The sequence below is a fragment of the Neolamprologus brichardi genome, chromosome 1, assembly GCF_056152115.1.
Source record: "Neolamprologus brichardi isolate AB-2024 chromosome 1, ASM5615211v1, whole genome shotgun sequence".
Taxonomy (NCBI): domain Eukaryota; kingdom Metazoa; phylum Chordata; class Actinopteri; order Cichliformes; family Cichlidae; genus Neolamprologus; species Neolamprologus brichardi.
Genome location: NC_142104.1, coordinates 15,889,974 through 15,905,340, shown reverse-complemented (window position 1 = coordinate 15,905,340; position 15,367 = coordinate 15,889,974). Strand labels below are relative to the sequence as shown.

The 15,367-nt window shown below is 38.0% G+C and overlaps 1 protein-coding gene across 2 annotated transcripts in view; it reads right to left on the bottom strand.

Annotated features, from left to right (window-relative positions):
• Positions 1-15,367, bottom strand: part of LOC102783723 (CUB and sushi domain-containing protein 1-like) — a 448,866-nt gene that overhangs the window by 120,201 nt on the left and 313,298 nt on the right. For both annotated transcript variants that reach the window (XM_035905239.2, XM_087837652.1), the window contains exons 16-23: positions 13,447-13,568; positions 13,246-13,318; positions 11,815-11,953; positions 10,778-10,965; positions 10,474-10,662; positions 4,582-4,698; positions 3,824-4,039; positions 2,299-2,487 (exon numbers count right to left, since the gene is read on the bottom strand). In XM_035905239.2, the coding sequence (XP_035761132.2) occupies positions 2,299-2,487; positions 3,824-4,039; positions 4,582-4,698; positions 10,474-10,662; positions 10,778-10,965; positions 11,815-11,953; positions 13,246-13,318; positions 13,447-13,568 (1,233 nt within the window). The remainder of the gene's footprint in view (positions 1-2,298; positions 2,488-3,823; positions 4,040-4,581; positions 4,699-10,473; positions 10,663-10,777; positions 10,966-11,814; positions 11,954-13,245; positions 13,319-13,446; positions 13,569-15,367) is intronic.

The window sequence follows — 15,367 nt, the reverse complement described above, 5'->3', positions numbered from 1 at the left end:
ATTAAAACTAATAAAACAAGTTTTAAAAAGAGACTTTTCCATTTGATTACATTTTGTATGATGGATTATGCAGAAAAAGTAGAATTGGGCTGAAAGATCTATCGCTTTATTACCTATTCAGGTTGTAAATCGTGTTTTTAAAAAGTAACTAAGTAACTAAGTAATTAATTACTTTTGAAAATAAGTAATCGGTAAAGTAACAGGATTACTTTTTTGGGGAAGTAATCAGTAATTAGTTACTGATTACTTTTTTCAAGTAACTTGACCAACACTGATCTTTTATGCCTACCACTTCCTCTTCTTTCTTCCACTTGTCCAGTTTCCTCAAATTTCTTAAGGGCACACCATGCTGAGATAAGCAACGTTAACAGCTGATAACTCTTTCGTACTCACTTTGTTGGTGCAAAAATACTATTTTATGCCTGTTAAACTGTGCTGTCATTGATAATGTTTGTAGTTTCAGCTAAAGGGGGGGAAATTATATGCATTTACAACCCACTGCTAGTCACAAAATGCCTGAAGAGACTATTATGTTTAGACACAATACTGGTTCATTCTTTACTAGGTTAGGGCCCTTTTTTATTCTTGAATGAGTCATACGTCAGATTAACAAACAAAAAACATTGCCCTGAAAATGGTCAGGTGTAAGGATTGTACTGAAAATGAGAGACAAAGCAGCCAATGTTGAAACATTTGAAAGACCTTCAGAAAGCCGGGACAACTATTGTTCAAGTCCAAAAAAACCCCCTGCAAAAATATAAAGAAATGACTGCTGGCTCAAGACTCTTGCACTGCACTGCAGTTCAAAAAGCATTGTCTGAAATATGCTACAAAAACAACAAAATAATTTGAAAATAAACTACAAAACATTGATAAAAGGGCAGAAAAACAAAACAACACACAAAAAAACCCTGCAAACAATAAGGCTGGATAAGTATGTCGGAGAAGTCCTTCATAAAATTATACAGAATGATCTAGCAGGTGCCGTGCCTATCAAAGTTTAGGAATTCATATAAACTGGTACTTTGTACAAATAGTGTTTTGTCATATGCAAATGAGGAGGAGATAAAAGAAGAGAGCTGAGCAGGCTTTTAACTCCCACTGAAGAGGACCACCACTACTTAGAAGAAAAAAAGAGGAAATGGGAGTAATGAGACAGACGAGAGAGGGTGGTTTGAAACAATATAAAACACACTAAAAAAAGACGCAGTGTTTATCAAATCTGAAGAAATTTGAAATTCAAAACAACATTTCTGTAAATGTTCTGTCGTGTCTAAAGCAGATTAAGGTAGGAGGTAAGGAGCATAAATAAAGGAGAGTCACAGCAATTCTTCAGAAATTCCTTTTAAAGTGAAAAGAGTACAATAGAGTGGGAGTAAGAGAACAGAGCCTCGAGAAGAGGGGCAGGAAAGGGATAAAGAGAGAATTGGAAGGGGAAGAAAAGAAGAAGAGATAGCAGATGAACCAAGACAGACAAGCCTGAAAATGCTCAGAAAGAAATTAGAAAAGGGAAAAGGGGAGTAACAAAAGGCATGGTATTAACACTTTTCATATAGCGCCTAATGCCCCAATTATCTATCAAAGGACTGTCAAAATATAGAGGAAGAGAAGGAGAAACAGAAATTTCGACAGAGACAGAGCGCTAAAGAGAGGAACATTTAGAAGGAACGAAAGGGGATGAAACTAGTGCACATTACCAGCTGCTCTTGCTTAGTTTCCTCTTAGTCAGGCTTGATCTCTTGACAGATAATGCTATTATAGCATTTTCAGTCTGCTCTTTCTGGGCTTCAAAATTACCAGCAACCACCAGTCAGACTCGGAAATTACCACCAGGATTCCAAGAAAATATTGATACACATCAAACGCTAAGAAGTTACAACGTGCAAACAGCAAAATTCTAGCAAATAAAACTAACATTTAACAAGTCGATTATTGTTACGTTAGCAATACAGTAATACTGTTGAATTATAACAATGCTCCGGGTTTGTTCATATGGCCAAGAAATTACTTTAAAAGTTTTGTTTTATTTGCCACCTGCCAGTTATTTTCATAGAAGAGATAACATCTTCAACATTATATTTTTTAGTATAATATTGCATAAAAAACCTTTAAAAAAAAAAAAAAAAAAAAAAAAGTTAGCAAATATATTCACAACCTCAGAAAATCCAGTTTGACTCCTGCTAGCAATGGAAATGTTTTTCAAATGAAGAAATAATCTACCATGATTTCTGTTTTCCATGCCGTTGCTATCAATTTATATTTCTGGCAAATCAGTCAACCTAAGCGCTGACATCTTACCTATACATCGTGGTAGCGTGTTGCTCCAGACTCGCCTGCCTCCTCCCAGACAAGTGATCTTGCTCTCTCCCTCAAGTCGGTAGCCAGGGAAGCAAGAAAAGTTCAATGAATCACCAACTTGAAAGCTGAGTCCCATTCTCCTGCTGGATGCTGGTACACCAGGATCCTCACATGGCTCCAAGTCATACTCTGTAGAGAGAAATTGTCATGAGTCAGCATAAAAAGAAAGAAGGTATTAATTAATAAGAAGTGTGCAAAAATTGTTATATTAGCCAACACTAGAAAGAAATGCATTAACACTACATGTAAGCATTTGGAGCTGTGTCACTTAAGAGTCATAAAGACTCATTTTAAATTCCCCAGAATAATTTAAATACTTAAAGATTAATTTATTAAACTGTCATTCATTTAAATTACAAGAATGTTAAAAAGGACACATTTGATTTAGTTTTCCCTGCTTCATCTCATTATGAAAACATGTGCAGCAGTCTCATCTAAGACTGCTTCATCCACTGAGATAGGAAGCTCTGTAATCTGTAGTGCCAAATAGGTTTGAAATACTTAAGGAAACTGTCAAAAATTTGTGTATCATGTATCAGGTCCCAAATAAAAGCTTTTAAATGTAAGTGCAGCACTTAACCAGATGTACTGCATATCTGTCAAAATAACCAGTTAGGTTTAATAATGCATAAAACCCATTTTTTCATCGCATATTAAAAAGTTACTTGAGCAGGTGAAACACTGTATCTAACAATTTGGTTTATTAGTTTGAAAATTTCAACAGTCTTCCATTAAAGAAAAGTCAATGAATTTGTTATTTATTTATTTATTTATTTATTGGTAAGGGATCATCATACAGTGTCACGGCCAGGGGATCAGCAGGCCGCTGACAAGTAGCGTTCTCTCTCTCTTGCTCTCTCTCTCGCTCTCTCGCCAGGGCGGAACTCATGGTGGGTTCACGCCCTCGGCCCACGCCCCTCTGAAGAGGAAACACCTGGGCCTCATCAGTGCAGCCAGCATTTAAGCCAGGGAGTGGCTTCTACTCATCGCTGGATCGTTGTGTGTGACTCGCGTCAGTGCAGCCCAGCTCTGAGCAAGTTCTCTTTTGCTTCCCTGCGCAAAACATCTAACGTGTTCTTCCTTCTGTACATAGATCCCCTGGACCCGACCCTGCATTCCCCAAGCGGATTCCTTTTTTTGTGTGAGTGTTTGGAGAGAGACTGGTCACGATAGGAGAGAGTCAGAAGAGGAGCAAGCATCTTTTCCCTACCTGGATTTCCCCAGAGCCTTTTCCCTGTCACCGCTTTGTATATAGCACTACTCCTGCACTATTTGTATATACACCTGGTGGAACTGTAATAAATACCAACTGTGCCTCTGATTCCTGCGTGTGAGTCCTCAAGCAAACTGTGACATACAGTCACTAACAGGCCAATTTAATAAGCCTTGTAATTTGCTTTAAAATGAATTTTAGCCAATGCAATGCTAAAAAAGAAGTAGAAAAATTGTGTTCAGGTGTTCTTACCTGAGAAAGTGATATTAAATCCTTCGTAACTCATGGAAAAATCTGAAATAAACCGTAGCTGAGCGCTGAAGTTCCCATAGAGTCCGGCTTTAACACTAGGAGGCAGCACGGAGCCAGTGAGTCGAGCTACCGGAACCTGAAAATTGCCATCCTCTGTGATTGACAAGTAGTCATGGTTCTCTTCCAGATGGAAAGTGTGGAAAACCAAATGGACTCCTGAAAGAACAGATGGCAAAATGGATAGATGGATGAAAGGATAGATGAATGCAAGAATGGATGGATAGGCATGCAGTGTAAGATAGACAGTTACAGATATGCAAAGCATACACTCTATCAGGCAATATATATAAGCAATAGTCTAAGCCACTGTACATGAGATTCTTATCCATCATCCAGTACCATCAGTGAGGAATATGCTCTGTCCCAAATCCATCTTGCATAATGTGTAAGTCATATAAAACTATCTGCAGTGACAAGAAAACCATAGAACCCCCACGGCGCTCTGATCTCAACATCTCTGAGTCAGTCTGGCATTACATGAAGAGGCATTACATGAAGATAGTGAGAGGGCTGTGGCAAGTTGTCTAAGAGAACTATTTTTTACACTTGTCCAAGTGTACACTGGAGAATTTGTGGCAAAGGGTGGCCGCATTTCATTGCCTAACACATTTTTCCATATTATTAAAATATGAAAAAATACATATTTTAACATGTTATAACCAGTGATTGACATTTCCATTACATTTGAGCATTCTTACCTTTTCCATGGGACACTTCTATAGTCCAGGTGCAGTTAAGAGAATTGGGGTAGAAGTCAGGAAAGCCAGGAGACAGAATTGTTCCCGTTTTACCATAAACATAACCTCCACAAAGAGCTGAAAATGTGACAGACAGAGAAGATTGGAACACAGCTGGAGATTTTCTTTTATTCAAAAAACTCAAAAAAAGTTGTACTAAAAATGTACACGTCTTCAGTACCGTTACGAGGTCACCACCAGTGATCGGTGTAATGAGTTCCAAAGTAACATGTTACTATCGTCACATTACATTTTTCAGTAACACAAGAAAGTATTGCATTATTGTACTTAATTCAGTAATCAAGTTATAGTTCAATTATGTAGTTACTTGTATTACAAAGGGTCTTTAGTTGACTGCATAATGGAGAACATGCCTTTCCCTTCCAAGGAGGAGGAAAATGGTGGGGTGCTCTACAACTTTTGAGAAGCGACAATATGGACATTACATTTGTTTTTATTGCACGAAGGACAATAGCACAATGGTAAAGTGAAAACTGCGTCCAAGACAGAAACATAATGCTGCTAACACAGCTTGGCTCATTACAAGTATCTGAAAAGTGACAGCATGCTTTGACAAAGCTAGTGAAGAACCCAGAGGGATGTTAAAAGCCTAGCCCAGCAGCCAGAGCCTGATCTTTAACAGTGTTAAAAAAAAGCAGTGATGAGGAATCGGGCTTCTAGCATTGTAGCATCCATTTCTACATGTTAGAGTAGACTCAACGTGGAAAACATTTTGAAATCTCTTAGAGTTGGTTTTCAACTTTGCTTTGTGTTCAAACTTAGCAACACTAAAATAAAGACTATAGTGATGTTTTCATTATTTCAGATTGGTACCAGGCTGCAGGAGAGGGGGCTATGGTAGATATTCTTAACTGGTAACTATGTGACAATACATTTTAGGTCATGACACAAAATTAATGTGATTAATTACTTTCACCATGGATAACTAAGTAAGTACAGTATTACATTATTATCTTTTAAAAAAGAAACCAGCATTTCTAATAGATTACTTATTTTTTGAGTAACGATCCCAACTCTGCTCACCACCTACTGGCAGATTAATATAAATTCTTTATTAAATTCCTGGGACCTTGGCTTTTTTTCCCCCAGCCTGCAGAAAATCACCCCTGAATTTGGTGTAGTTAGCATGGTGTTAAATTCAGGACTGTACTGAAGACTTACTCTATGATTACATAAGAAGAAAGATTAATGTACAGTAGAACAGCGTATAATAATAAAGAATAAAGATCTTAAGATGTTAGTCATACATAACTCTAATACCAAAACCTGGTGTCTCAGGTCTTGTACGTAAATCGACCTGTTATGCAAACATTCTACTGTATAGTATGAGCGGTGAGCAATGAGCAGTGCTGATTTCAGCAAACGCCCTTTGTGTTAGAAAAGCTTTTGCAAAGAGATTTTGCAAAGTGAACGAAACAAAGGTTAAAGATGAGCTTACTGCAGAAACAAAAGGACAAAAGGAAAGAGCAGGGAGAATGTCACAGACAAACAGAGACTGGTTTGTTAAAAGAGAGTGAGAGATTGGTGTGTGTGTGTGTTACCAGATACCTAGCCTCCACACAGAGCAATTCACTGATATGGAACGGGACAAATTCATTTGGGGTACTGCAGAATGAAAAATGCCATAGTAATGTAATGGAGAGCAAAAGAGAGCTAGCAGTACATCAGAGACTTCTGAACTAAGATAATATATTGACTCTTTGCTTCTCTTTGACTGAGCTTTCATCGCTTTCAGTACTATTCAGAGCAGTTCAGATAAATTTAATTCAATTAAAGCGCTTCAAGGTGTTTGACTGGCATGGCAATAAAAGGAATCTCTTTGTCAGCTATAAAACAAACGGATTCCAGACTATAAACAAAACAAACAGACAAAACATTTTTCTTCACTGTCAATTTATATATATTTTGGTACGCAAACGCATCTTTTAGCTACAGAGATAAATGCAGTAGTCATTCGTTTGGTGAAAGGTTTATAAAAAGACTATTTATGATTTTTGCCTTTATGAGGACAGATTTCACAGCTCCTCTAATTTCTTCGTGCTGCAGGTACTCCAGCGTGCAGACCTCGTCTTCACCCCTCTCTCTCTCAATCTCTCAGTCTGATCATTTTTCTTCCTACTATTCTATATCATATTTCAACAGGGCTGAGGTTGATTTAAGAAGCTGTGATACGAGCTGTTCCCTCTCACTGACTAGCTGTCTTGTGAGTGTTGCGGTAACCTCTGCCAGCTTTTCAGACTCCCATCAGGATTTGGCAAAAACTAGGACACTGTCTGTCTAAATGACCCTTGTTAAGGGAGGCACATGCGCATGTCTGTCTGTACGTAATGTGTGTAACGTGTGTAACGGTTCATACTTTGGTGGTCCTAATCATCTGTGTGTGAAAAGAGAGAGAGAGAGAGAGATTGTTAAGGAAATGTGTGTGAGAAACTGTGAGGTGTATAACAATGCATAGAAAGAATGTGACAAGAAAGAGAGACGATTCATGACCAACAAAAAAAAAAAATGAAACAGAGAAAGAGGCTGGATTCTAAAGAAAGAGCTGCTTGGTTTTCGGAGAGGAGAGATAAATATATAGAGATAGCATATCAGTTTTCAGCATCATTCCTCCTCCTTCCCTTTTCTTAGTCTTTAAATACATTCTTAGTCTTCTTAAGTGATTCTCTAACTTTGGTCACTTCTAACAAGTTGTTGTCTTGGCACCAACTGCATGCTTTAAAATGTCACAGCACCCCTTCAATACTCTTCCTGACACATAAAAGAGCAGCCAGCGTTATCTGTTTGGTGATTTAACTGACCTGCAGGAATAAGATGAATGGTTTGTGTTGAATAGACTTTCTGGCATTACTGAAAGGGAATGGTGCCTGCATGCCTGGGGGGGTGACGACATGTCATTTTGCTTTTTATTTTAAATGCAGTGCTGTCTGTGTAATGTAGTGTGTGTGAAATGTTAACTGTGCCTCTGAGACTGTCCTGTAAATAACATTATTGCCATTAATGGGTGCGAGTGTGTGTATGAATCGCTTCCAGCATGCCTGTGGGAGGGCTTAAAGATGATTTCTTTGCTCTTTTAAATAGAATAACCAAGAATTTTGTGAGTAGATATTGTAGGTTTGCTCAGTATTTGCAAGACTTGTTGTTTTGTCCCACACTTCCACAACATGCAGCCAAGTGTGATTAATCTAAATTTCAGCTGTGTAATAATATACTTAACACATAATTCCACTGTGATCTTCGCCCAAAAGCACACTATATATCACATTACATTAAGTCAAGTCTTACACACCATTTCAGAAAAGTGCCATTCTGAAATAACATGTCTTATAATGTGACAGCTGTCTCATTCAGTGGCATGCCTGGCTGAAAATTGAAAATGTCACAGTGCCGGTTTAAAACTGTTTGCCTTACATGGCTGCAAGTATGACATAGATTGCTTTGCCATGAACTTACTCCTAACTTGTGATATCCTTTCATTTTCATATTTGATTATGTTCAGTTGGCAGAGCAGATGAGATGCTGTTTGTTTAACTCCCACCATAGCATAAGCTGTGGAAAAACGCTGCCTAGGAAGCCCTTTGAATAGCCAGGGAGCATCTGTTTCAGTAATTTCTATTGACCTGAATAAGTTCACAAAGGCTAAATGTCCAGCTTGAGTCATTGTGGTGGGAGTGAAGACTGTTTGTCCAATTACAGGGCAAAAGGCAGAAGTGAGAGAACAGACTTTTTTTTCTTCAATATTCTGCTATGAAGAAAAGTAGCTACTGGTGTCACTGAAAACACCTTCCCTTTCAAATGTCTTTTACCTCTGACACAGACTGATCCTCTTTTCTGCCACTTCCATCTTTATTCTCCTGTATTTTGTGTTGATATTCAAACGGGGTTTCAATGTTCAGGGTCAGTGTAGAAATGAAGTGACCACGCAGAAAATTTAGTATAAACAGTAATCTGCAGAAATCTTGAGCCACCCATCAGTTCTTTACTTTTTGCTACCAAATGGAGAATACGGGTAGAGATTTATTGAAGCGCATGCAAAATTGCGCCAACATAAGGAAACAAAAAAGACGTTTCTGTGCAACTCCAGTGAGCTTGAATGTCAATATTTGGTTATGACCACCTTTATTCCTCAACACAGCCTGAACTCTCTTGGGCAAGCGTACTTTTAATGAATCTAGGTAGTCTTCAGGAATAGTCCTCCAAGGTTCTTGAAGGACATTTAAAGCTCTTCTTTGGATGTTGGCCAGATTTGGTTCTGTTCTCTGTCAAGATGATCCCACATTGCTTCAATAATATCGACATCAAGGCTCTGGGGAGGCCAGTCCATGATTGATATGTTCTGTTCTGTTTGCAGTGCTGAAAAAGGAAGCTGCTTTCCTCTACCAGCTTTATCACATGGTAGAGGAAAGTTTATCTGTACTTTTTTGTGTTCAGAATCCACTTGTTTTGACAGCATCAACTGACTGAAATTCAGCCTCAAACCATGACCGAGACTCCAACATGTTTTACAGATGACTGTAGATATTCCTCATTGATGATTTGAACCAAAAACCAGCCTTCAACTGAGAGCATTTCTGATGTGGCTCTGGTGAACAGTAGATGGATCACATTAAAGAACAGATGGATCTTTCACCTGCAGTTCATCTGCTAAAAGTCTGTCTTGATCAGTTTCCTCAAAGGACACATTACACACTATATCATGATATGCAAAGTTTAGAGCTAACAGCTCTCTGGTAATCACCCTGTTGGTGTAAAAATACTATTTGATGCTTGTCATTCTGTGTTATCTTTGGCAATTTTGGAAATTCAACTAAAGTAATGGGGACAAATGATGTGTTTTTGCACTAGGCTGCTAGTAACAAAGTGCTTAAAGGTGCAATTTAAAAACGGCCTCCTTGCTACTTCATATTGTCTGTTGTGTGTAGACACAAAGCTGTCCCCTGAGTTAGAGGCTTATTTTATTTTTGAATGATTCATATGTCAGTGGTAAGTTGCTTAACAAACAAAAAAACATTCCCTTAAAAATGTTTAGCTATGAGGACAGGATTGAACATGAGTGAAAAAACAGTGTCTCTAGATCTTCAGAGAGGATGTACATACAGCAGATGTCAAGTTCAGTGTGCATCTGTCTGTATGTGGTAGCCAAGTGATTGAATGGAGCCCTGTCCAAGGTGCAGCGAACACAGTTATATAGTTATAGTTGAGATGGATTGTAAGAAAAGTGCTAAATAGTATAACAAAGTCTGCTATTTAGCAATCTTTCAAGAGTCTATCAAAGCAAGATGCAATTTCAACTTTTCCTGTAGTGCCAGATTAACTTAAAAAAGAGCTCATACATTGATTTCCAGTGTAAATAAAATGATTAGATAAAACTCCTTACAAAAGACTGTGGTGGCTACTATTTCTTAGTTGCAATATTTAGTTGGAGAATTAAAAACATCAACTCTAAAGCACACATAATCAATCAAACAACAATTTGGCCAGAATTAAATTCAGCTCAAGATGACTTATTTTGCCAACGAAAGCATTTAATGCAGCTTTTGGCTTGAGAAGTGTATTTATAAAGCTATTTCAAGCTGTTCTCCCAACTAAGCACTTCTGGAGGCAAAAACTGGGCAATGTCTTTGGTTAAAAGAAAACAAACCCCAAACCACAATGGCCTGCTCTGTCAGTACGTACTGTATGTTGACAAAATTTTTTCACTCTTTTCCATGTTTAGAGAATGTGAAACTATGTGTGAGGTGAGTCACGAGAGAACAGCATTCGCCCCTGATTGTATTACTCACGCTACTGGGTAATTCCTGAAAGAAATCAAATCAAATAAAAGAAGATACTAACCATCACAACTGGGAAGAGCGTGACTCCACTGATGATTCTGCTCGCAAACAATTGGCTCCTGATCGCTAAGTGTGTATCCCAGGTCACATGTAAATGACACACGAGAGCCAATGGAAAAGCTGCTGCCATGGCGACGACCATTCACTGGGATACCAGGATCGAGACACGAGTCTGACTCCATTTTCACACCTGAAAATCACATCACACAACCGCCGCAGTGTCAGGAGGTTGAGTGTATTTGCGTCTGTAAGCAATTTCGAGTGTGTCTACCAGGCATTTCAGTCTATCAGTCATTTAGACTTACTTTCATATCTGATGCTGAAGCCTGCGGCAGAGCGGCTGTTGTCTGTAGTGAACAACAGGAACAGGAAGTTTGATGTGGAAATCAGGAAATGAGGCGCTTGGGTACCATGGTATTCGCCGATCAGGAGAGAGGATGCTGAGGGGCCATCCCTGATCTCCAGCGTGTCATAGTTGACTTCTGTCTGGAACCTAGAGAAACAAAGATAAACAAAAACATGCACATGAAATTCACAACTGCAAGTTATACATGTTAATAAATTCCAACGCTGAAAAAACAGAAACTCGACAATATTGTTCATTTTGCACAATTTATCCACTGTAGGCAAAAAAACCCCACTGAGCTATAACAAAGTACTACCATATAAGAAACTTGACTGATATGTAAGCAATCAATCAGTCACACCTTCAACTATTCTATTAAATAGCTAAAACACTTAAACACTAATTAACCCATTCACATTAAGTTGGAGCTACAGGGGCTAATCAGTCGATTTTTGGGTCTAAGCATCAAATAGTAGATGATCCAGAAAAAGGATATCACCAACCTACCTAGTTGAACAGAAACCAAGATTTGGGAGCTACTGACATACTGCAACAACGCGGTATCTAAATAATTATATCTGACCAGCTAAATGAAAAATTAACTAGCCTCTGCTTCAGAAGAAGTATGCTGAATCGTCCACAAATGAAATGCCTCATAGGCGATGAAGATAACTCGGCGTGTACGTCACATTTCAAAAAGACAAATTTCTGCTATTGCAGTTTCAGGCTACACTGCATCTGTCTGTGGCTTGTTTCCAGAAGAAAAAAAATGTAAAAAGCCAACATTAATCATTTACTGCAGCAGTAACTTACCAGCCTCATTTATATCTGACTACCTTATATTGCATATGAAAGACTGCCCAACTAAAATATTAACTAAATAATGCACTCCCTAACTGTACCATATTATCTAACTATTAACAGTCAAACTTCAACAATTTTTGAACAAACACATTTGACAAATCAGTCAACAGCATAGTTGAGTAATACACTTACTTGTCAAAGTGTATCTTTACAGCATGGTCTGCTTGTGCTTCAATCACCCACTGGCAGTTCAGAGAGTCTTTGTAAAAGGAGGGCCAACCAGGAGATAGCAAAACACCTGTAGGAGCTGTAAGATGCCCTCCACAGGGAGCTGGATGGAAACAAAGACACCCACACACAACCACAGGAAATTAAATTAATCATTTTCTCCTTGTAAATGTCTGTAAATTGCTCCTATTTCATTAAGTTAGCAGATTAATTGTCTGCTCTGTTTATTTTATCATTCTAATCCACTCTGAATTTCTATATTTCATACATAAACATTTACCTTCAGAAATTACGGTGAGCCCATCATGTGCTACAGTAAGCAATTTTGAGTTAGTGATGTTTGAAAAAGCCCAAAATAATTATCACATTATAATTTATAGGAGGTATTAAATATATTTATGTGTCAAATGGTGCCAAAAAATAACTCTCCGTTTCCCTGCACAAGCTGCAGGCAGCAAAACTGGCACATACAGTCACTACTTTATAGCTCAGTTCCAAAATTTCAATTATGACACATTAAAAAACAATAATTATCTCCTGTTGAGTTGTTTCTTTCAAATAAAATGAAACATCAGACATTGTATCATGTTCGGTTTTTATTCTTATTCATTTTGAGTCTAGAATCTGAATTAAACATAAAAAACTCCAGACCTGGAATTCATGGTTTCTTCATTATTCATTGCTACAACATATAATTTGCAGTGGTTTGTCTTTTCAAGTAGCTCATACCTTTGCCTATTTGATTGCTCTCATAAATCCAGACTTTCAGCAAGAAAAGAAAAAAAACACACCGAATGCATACTGAAGGAGCAGTTTTTCTGGATGGGATCTTCAAGGACAGGAGAGATGATATTCTCTCGTACTCCATAGTTAAAAAGATGACCCCCCCCCCCCCATGTTCAATTTGATTTTGTCCTCTGTCCGATTTATTAACAACAGGCAACAATTGATAATGTCATTTAGACAATGCAATCAGGATGCAAGATGGGAAGGTTGCATAGATAAACATACAAACGCTCACAGACTGGTGGGTGCCATTCACCTTCAAAAATTGTTGAAAAAGCAGAAAACTGACAATCCTGTTATTATCACTTCCACATATCTGCAACCTAATAGTACATCTCTGTCTTTCGGTGTCTAAATAAATGAATATGTTCCCTGAAAAAGCTTTGGTACAACATGTGCCAGTCTCATTTAAAGATTATTCTTTAGAAAGAATGATGTGTCCAAACTGCAAGGCTAAAATCAATTAAAAGAGAAAATTAAATTGTTCCAAAGGTGCATAAACACACTTGAGCTGTATGGTAATCGCTAAAATAGTTGAATGTTTTGTGGAACATTATACTCCTATATACAATAAACAGTTCTTATGTGTAGGTGTCTGCTTAGGTTTACCTTCACAGCGAGGTACAGCTGCAGACCAGACAACATTTCCATCCTGAATAATGCAGGTGACCTGATCGGACCCCTGGAAATACATGATTTAAAGAAATGTTACATTTATACTAGGTTTTACCACACAACTATGGGCACCAATTATGACAATCAAAATTGTGTTAAAAAAGTGTGATAATGATACTTTTAAATGATTATTACCTGAGTCCGAATGAATCCTTGATCACAGCGAAACGCCACTGAGCTGCCAAGCTGAAACTGGTCACCGTACCTCTGACCATTTACTGGGACTCCTGGGTCATGACATTCATTCTGACCAAATGCTACAGAGAGAAAATAACCAGAGAAAAGTTAAAACTGGGGCTAAGACACATAAGATTGAATTACTGTATCAAACAAAGGCAAATTAATTTGAAAAGGAAAGAACAAAGACGTAATCTGAAAGAAAAGAGAAAGCTGGCAGATTGCAACTACACTCTGGTTAAGTGGTTCAAAATATGTATGCATATTTATTCATTTGAGCAGTTTTTGCCAGTTTTTTCAATTTATTTTAATACCGAAAAATTGGTTCTGCCAGAGGAAAAAAAATGAAACCGCTGCTGTATCACTGTCAGTGAATGTGACATCTCCACTGATATGGAAATATGGGAATGGAATTATCTTTATGTGGACTCAACCTTGTCATGTTAAGCTTATATTATCCCCATTCCAGAGATTAACCTGATCCCACCCAGAGCACACACCCAGTGATTGGACATGTCTCAGGTTGATTAGCTGCTGATGGAGGGAAATGGGAGCAGTGAGAGAAAGGAGAGGACGTAGGGAAAAAAATGAGAGCCACAAGGGAAATGGCAGGTACACAAACAAAAATGCACACATACTGTATATTACATACAGTCTTGTAGCAGTATTCAAATATGTGTTCAAATATGCATGTACAGAAAGCACTATATAGGCCAAAGGCAGACACAGATAAAGTAGCCTTTGCACTCCTTCAACAACCTGATATTATAGAAGAGGAGGAAAAGACTAGAAGATACGTATGAGAAAAAGCACAAAATGCCAGCATACAAAATATTCAAATGATATGTTTAAACCAATACAGTCATTGGTTTAAACCCAGTAGAAGATGAAAAAAAAGGCCAACTAAGGCTGAAGAAGCTAAGAAGAAGCCATAGTGACAGGGAAAGGTAGAAACATATGGCATAAAAAAAATAAAAAAATAAAAACTAAATGATATTTCAGCTATGACAGAGAAAAGATAAACTCAATAGTTGACTCCAGATAAGAATAACTATGCATCTTACAGTGAATGCATTTTGTAATTTGAAATTTTGAGCAAGCCATTTGTTAATAAGATGTAAACATTTTAAATATTAGCTGTAGTTAGTGAGGAAATAAGAATTTTGACATTAAGGAGCAATATGCACTGAAGTCAGCAGGCTAACCAGCTAGACCAGGCTTGGCTAACTCCAGGCCTCAAGGGCCGGTACTGCAGGTTTTAGATCTCACACTGGGTCCACAATATTGTCAACAATGTCGATGTTGTCAAGAATCAACAATATTGTATAATGTGGGAAGGTCTCAGATCGGTCTAACTCTAGACTTATTTATTCAGAGTTTTTACTTATCCCAAGAGTCTAAATCTGTTCCATGTATAAATTTATTCTTGCATTGTTTTGTAGTTGAAGTGGACATCTGACTCATTAGGTCAGGGATGGGCCAACTCCAGGCCTCAAGGACGGGTCCTGCAGGTTTTAGATCTCACCCTGGGTCAACACACCTGAATCAAATGATTAGTTCATTACCAGGCCTCTGGAGAACTTCACGACATGTTGAGGAGGTAATTTAACCATTTAAATCAGCTGTGATGGATCAAGGACACATCTAAAGCCTGCAGGACACCGACCCTCGAGGCCTGGGTTTGGACACCACTGAGCTAGACCCAAGCGCTAAAGTAGTTCCACTTTCTACCTCAAGGGACAATAGTGAGTCCAGTCTCTTTTTGCCCAAAGTATGGTTTAGTTTAAAACAAATTGTTAAAGAAACAAAAAGTGAACATATATAAGGTCAAAATTGGTTTTTTTTTGCAGTAGATTAAATTGGAAATGATCATCTTCTT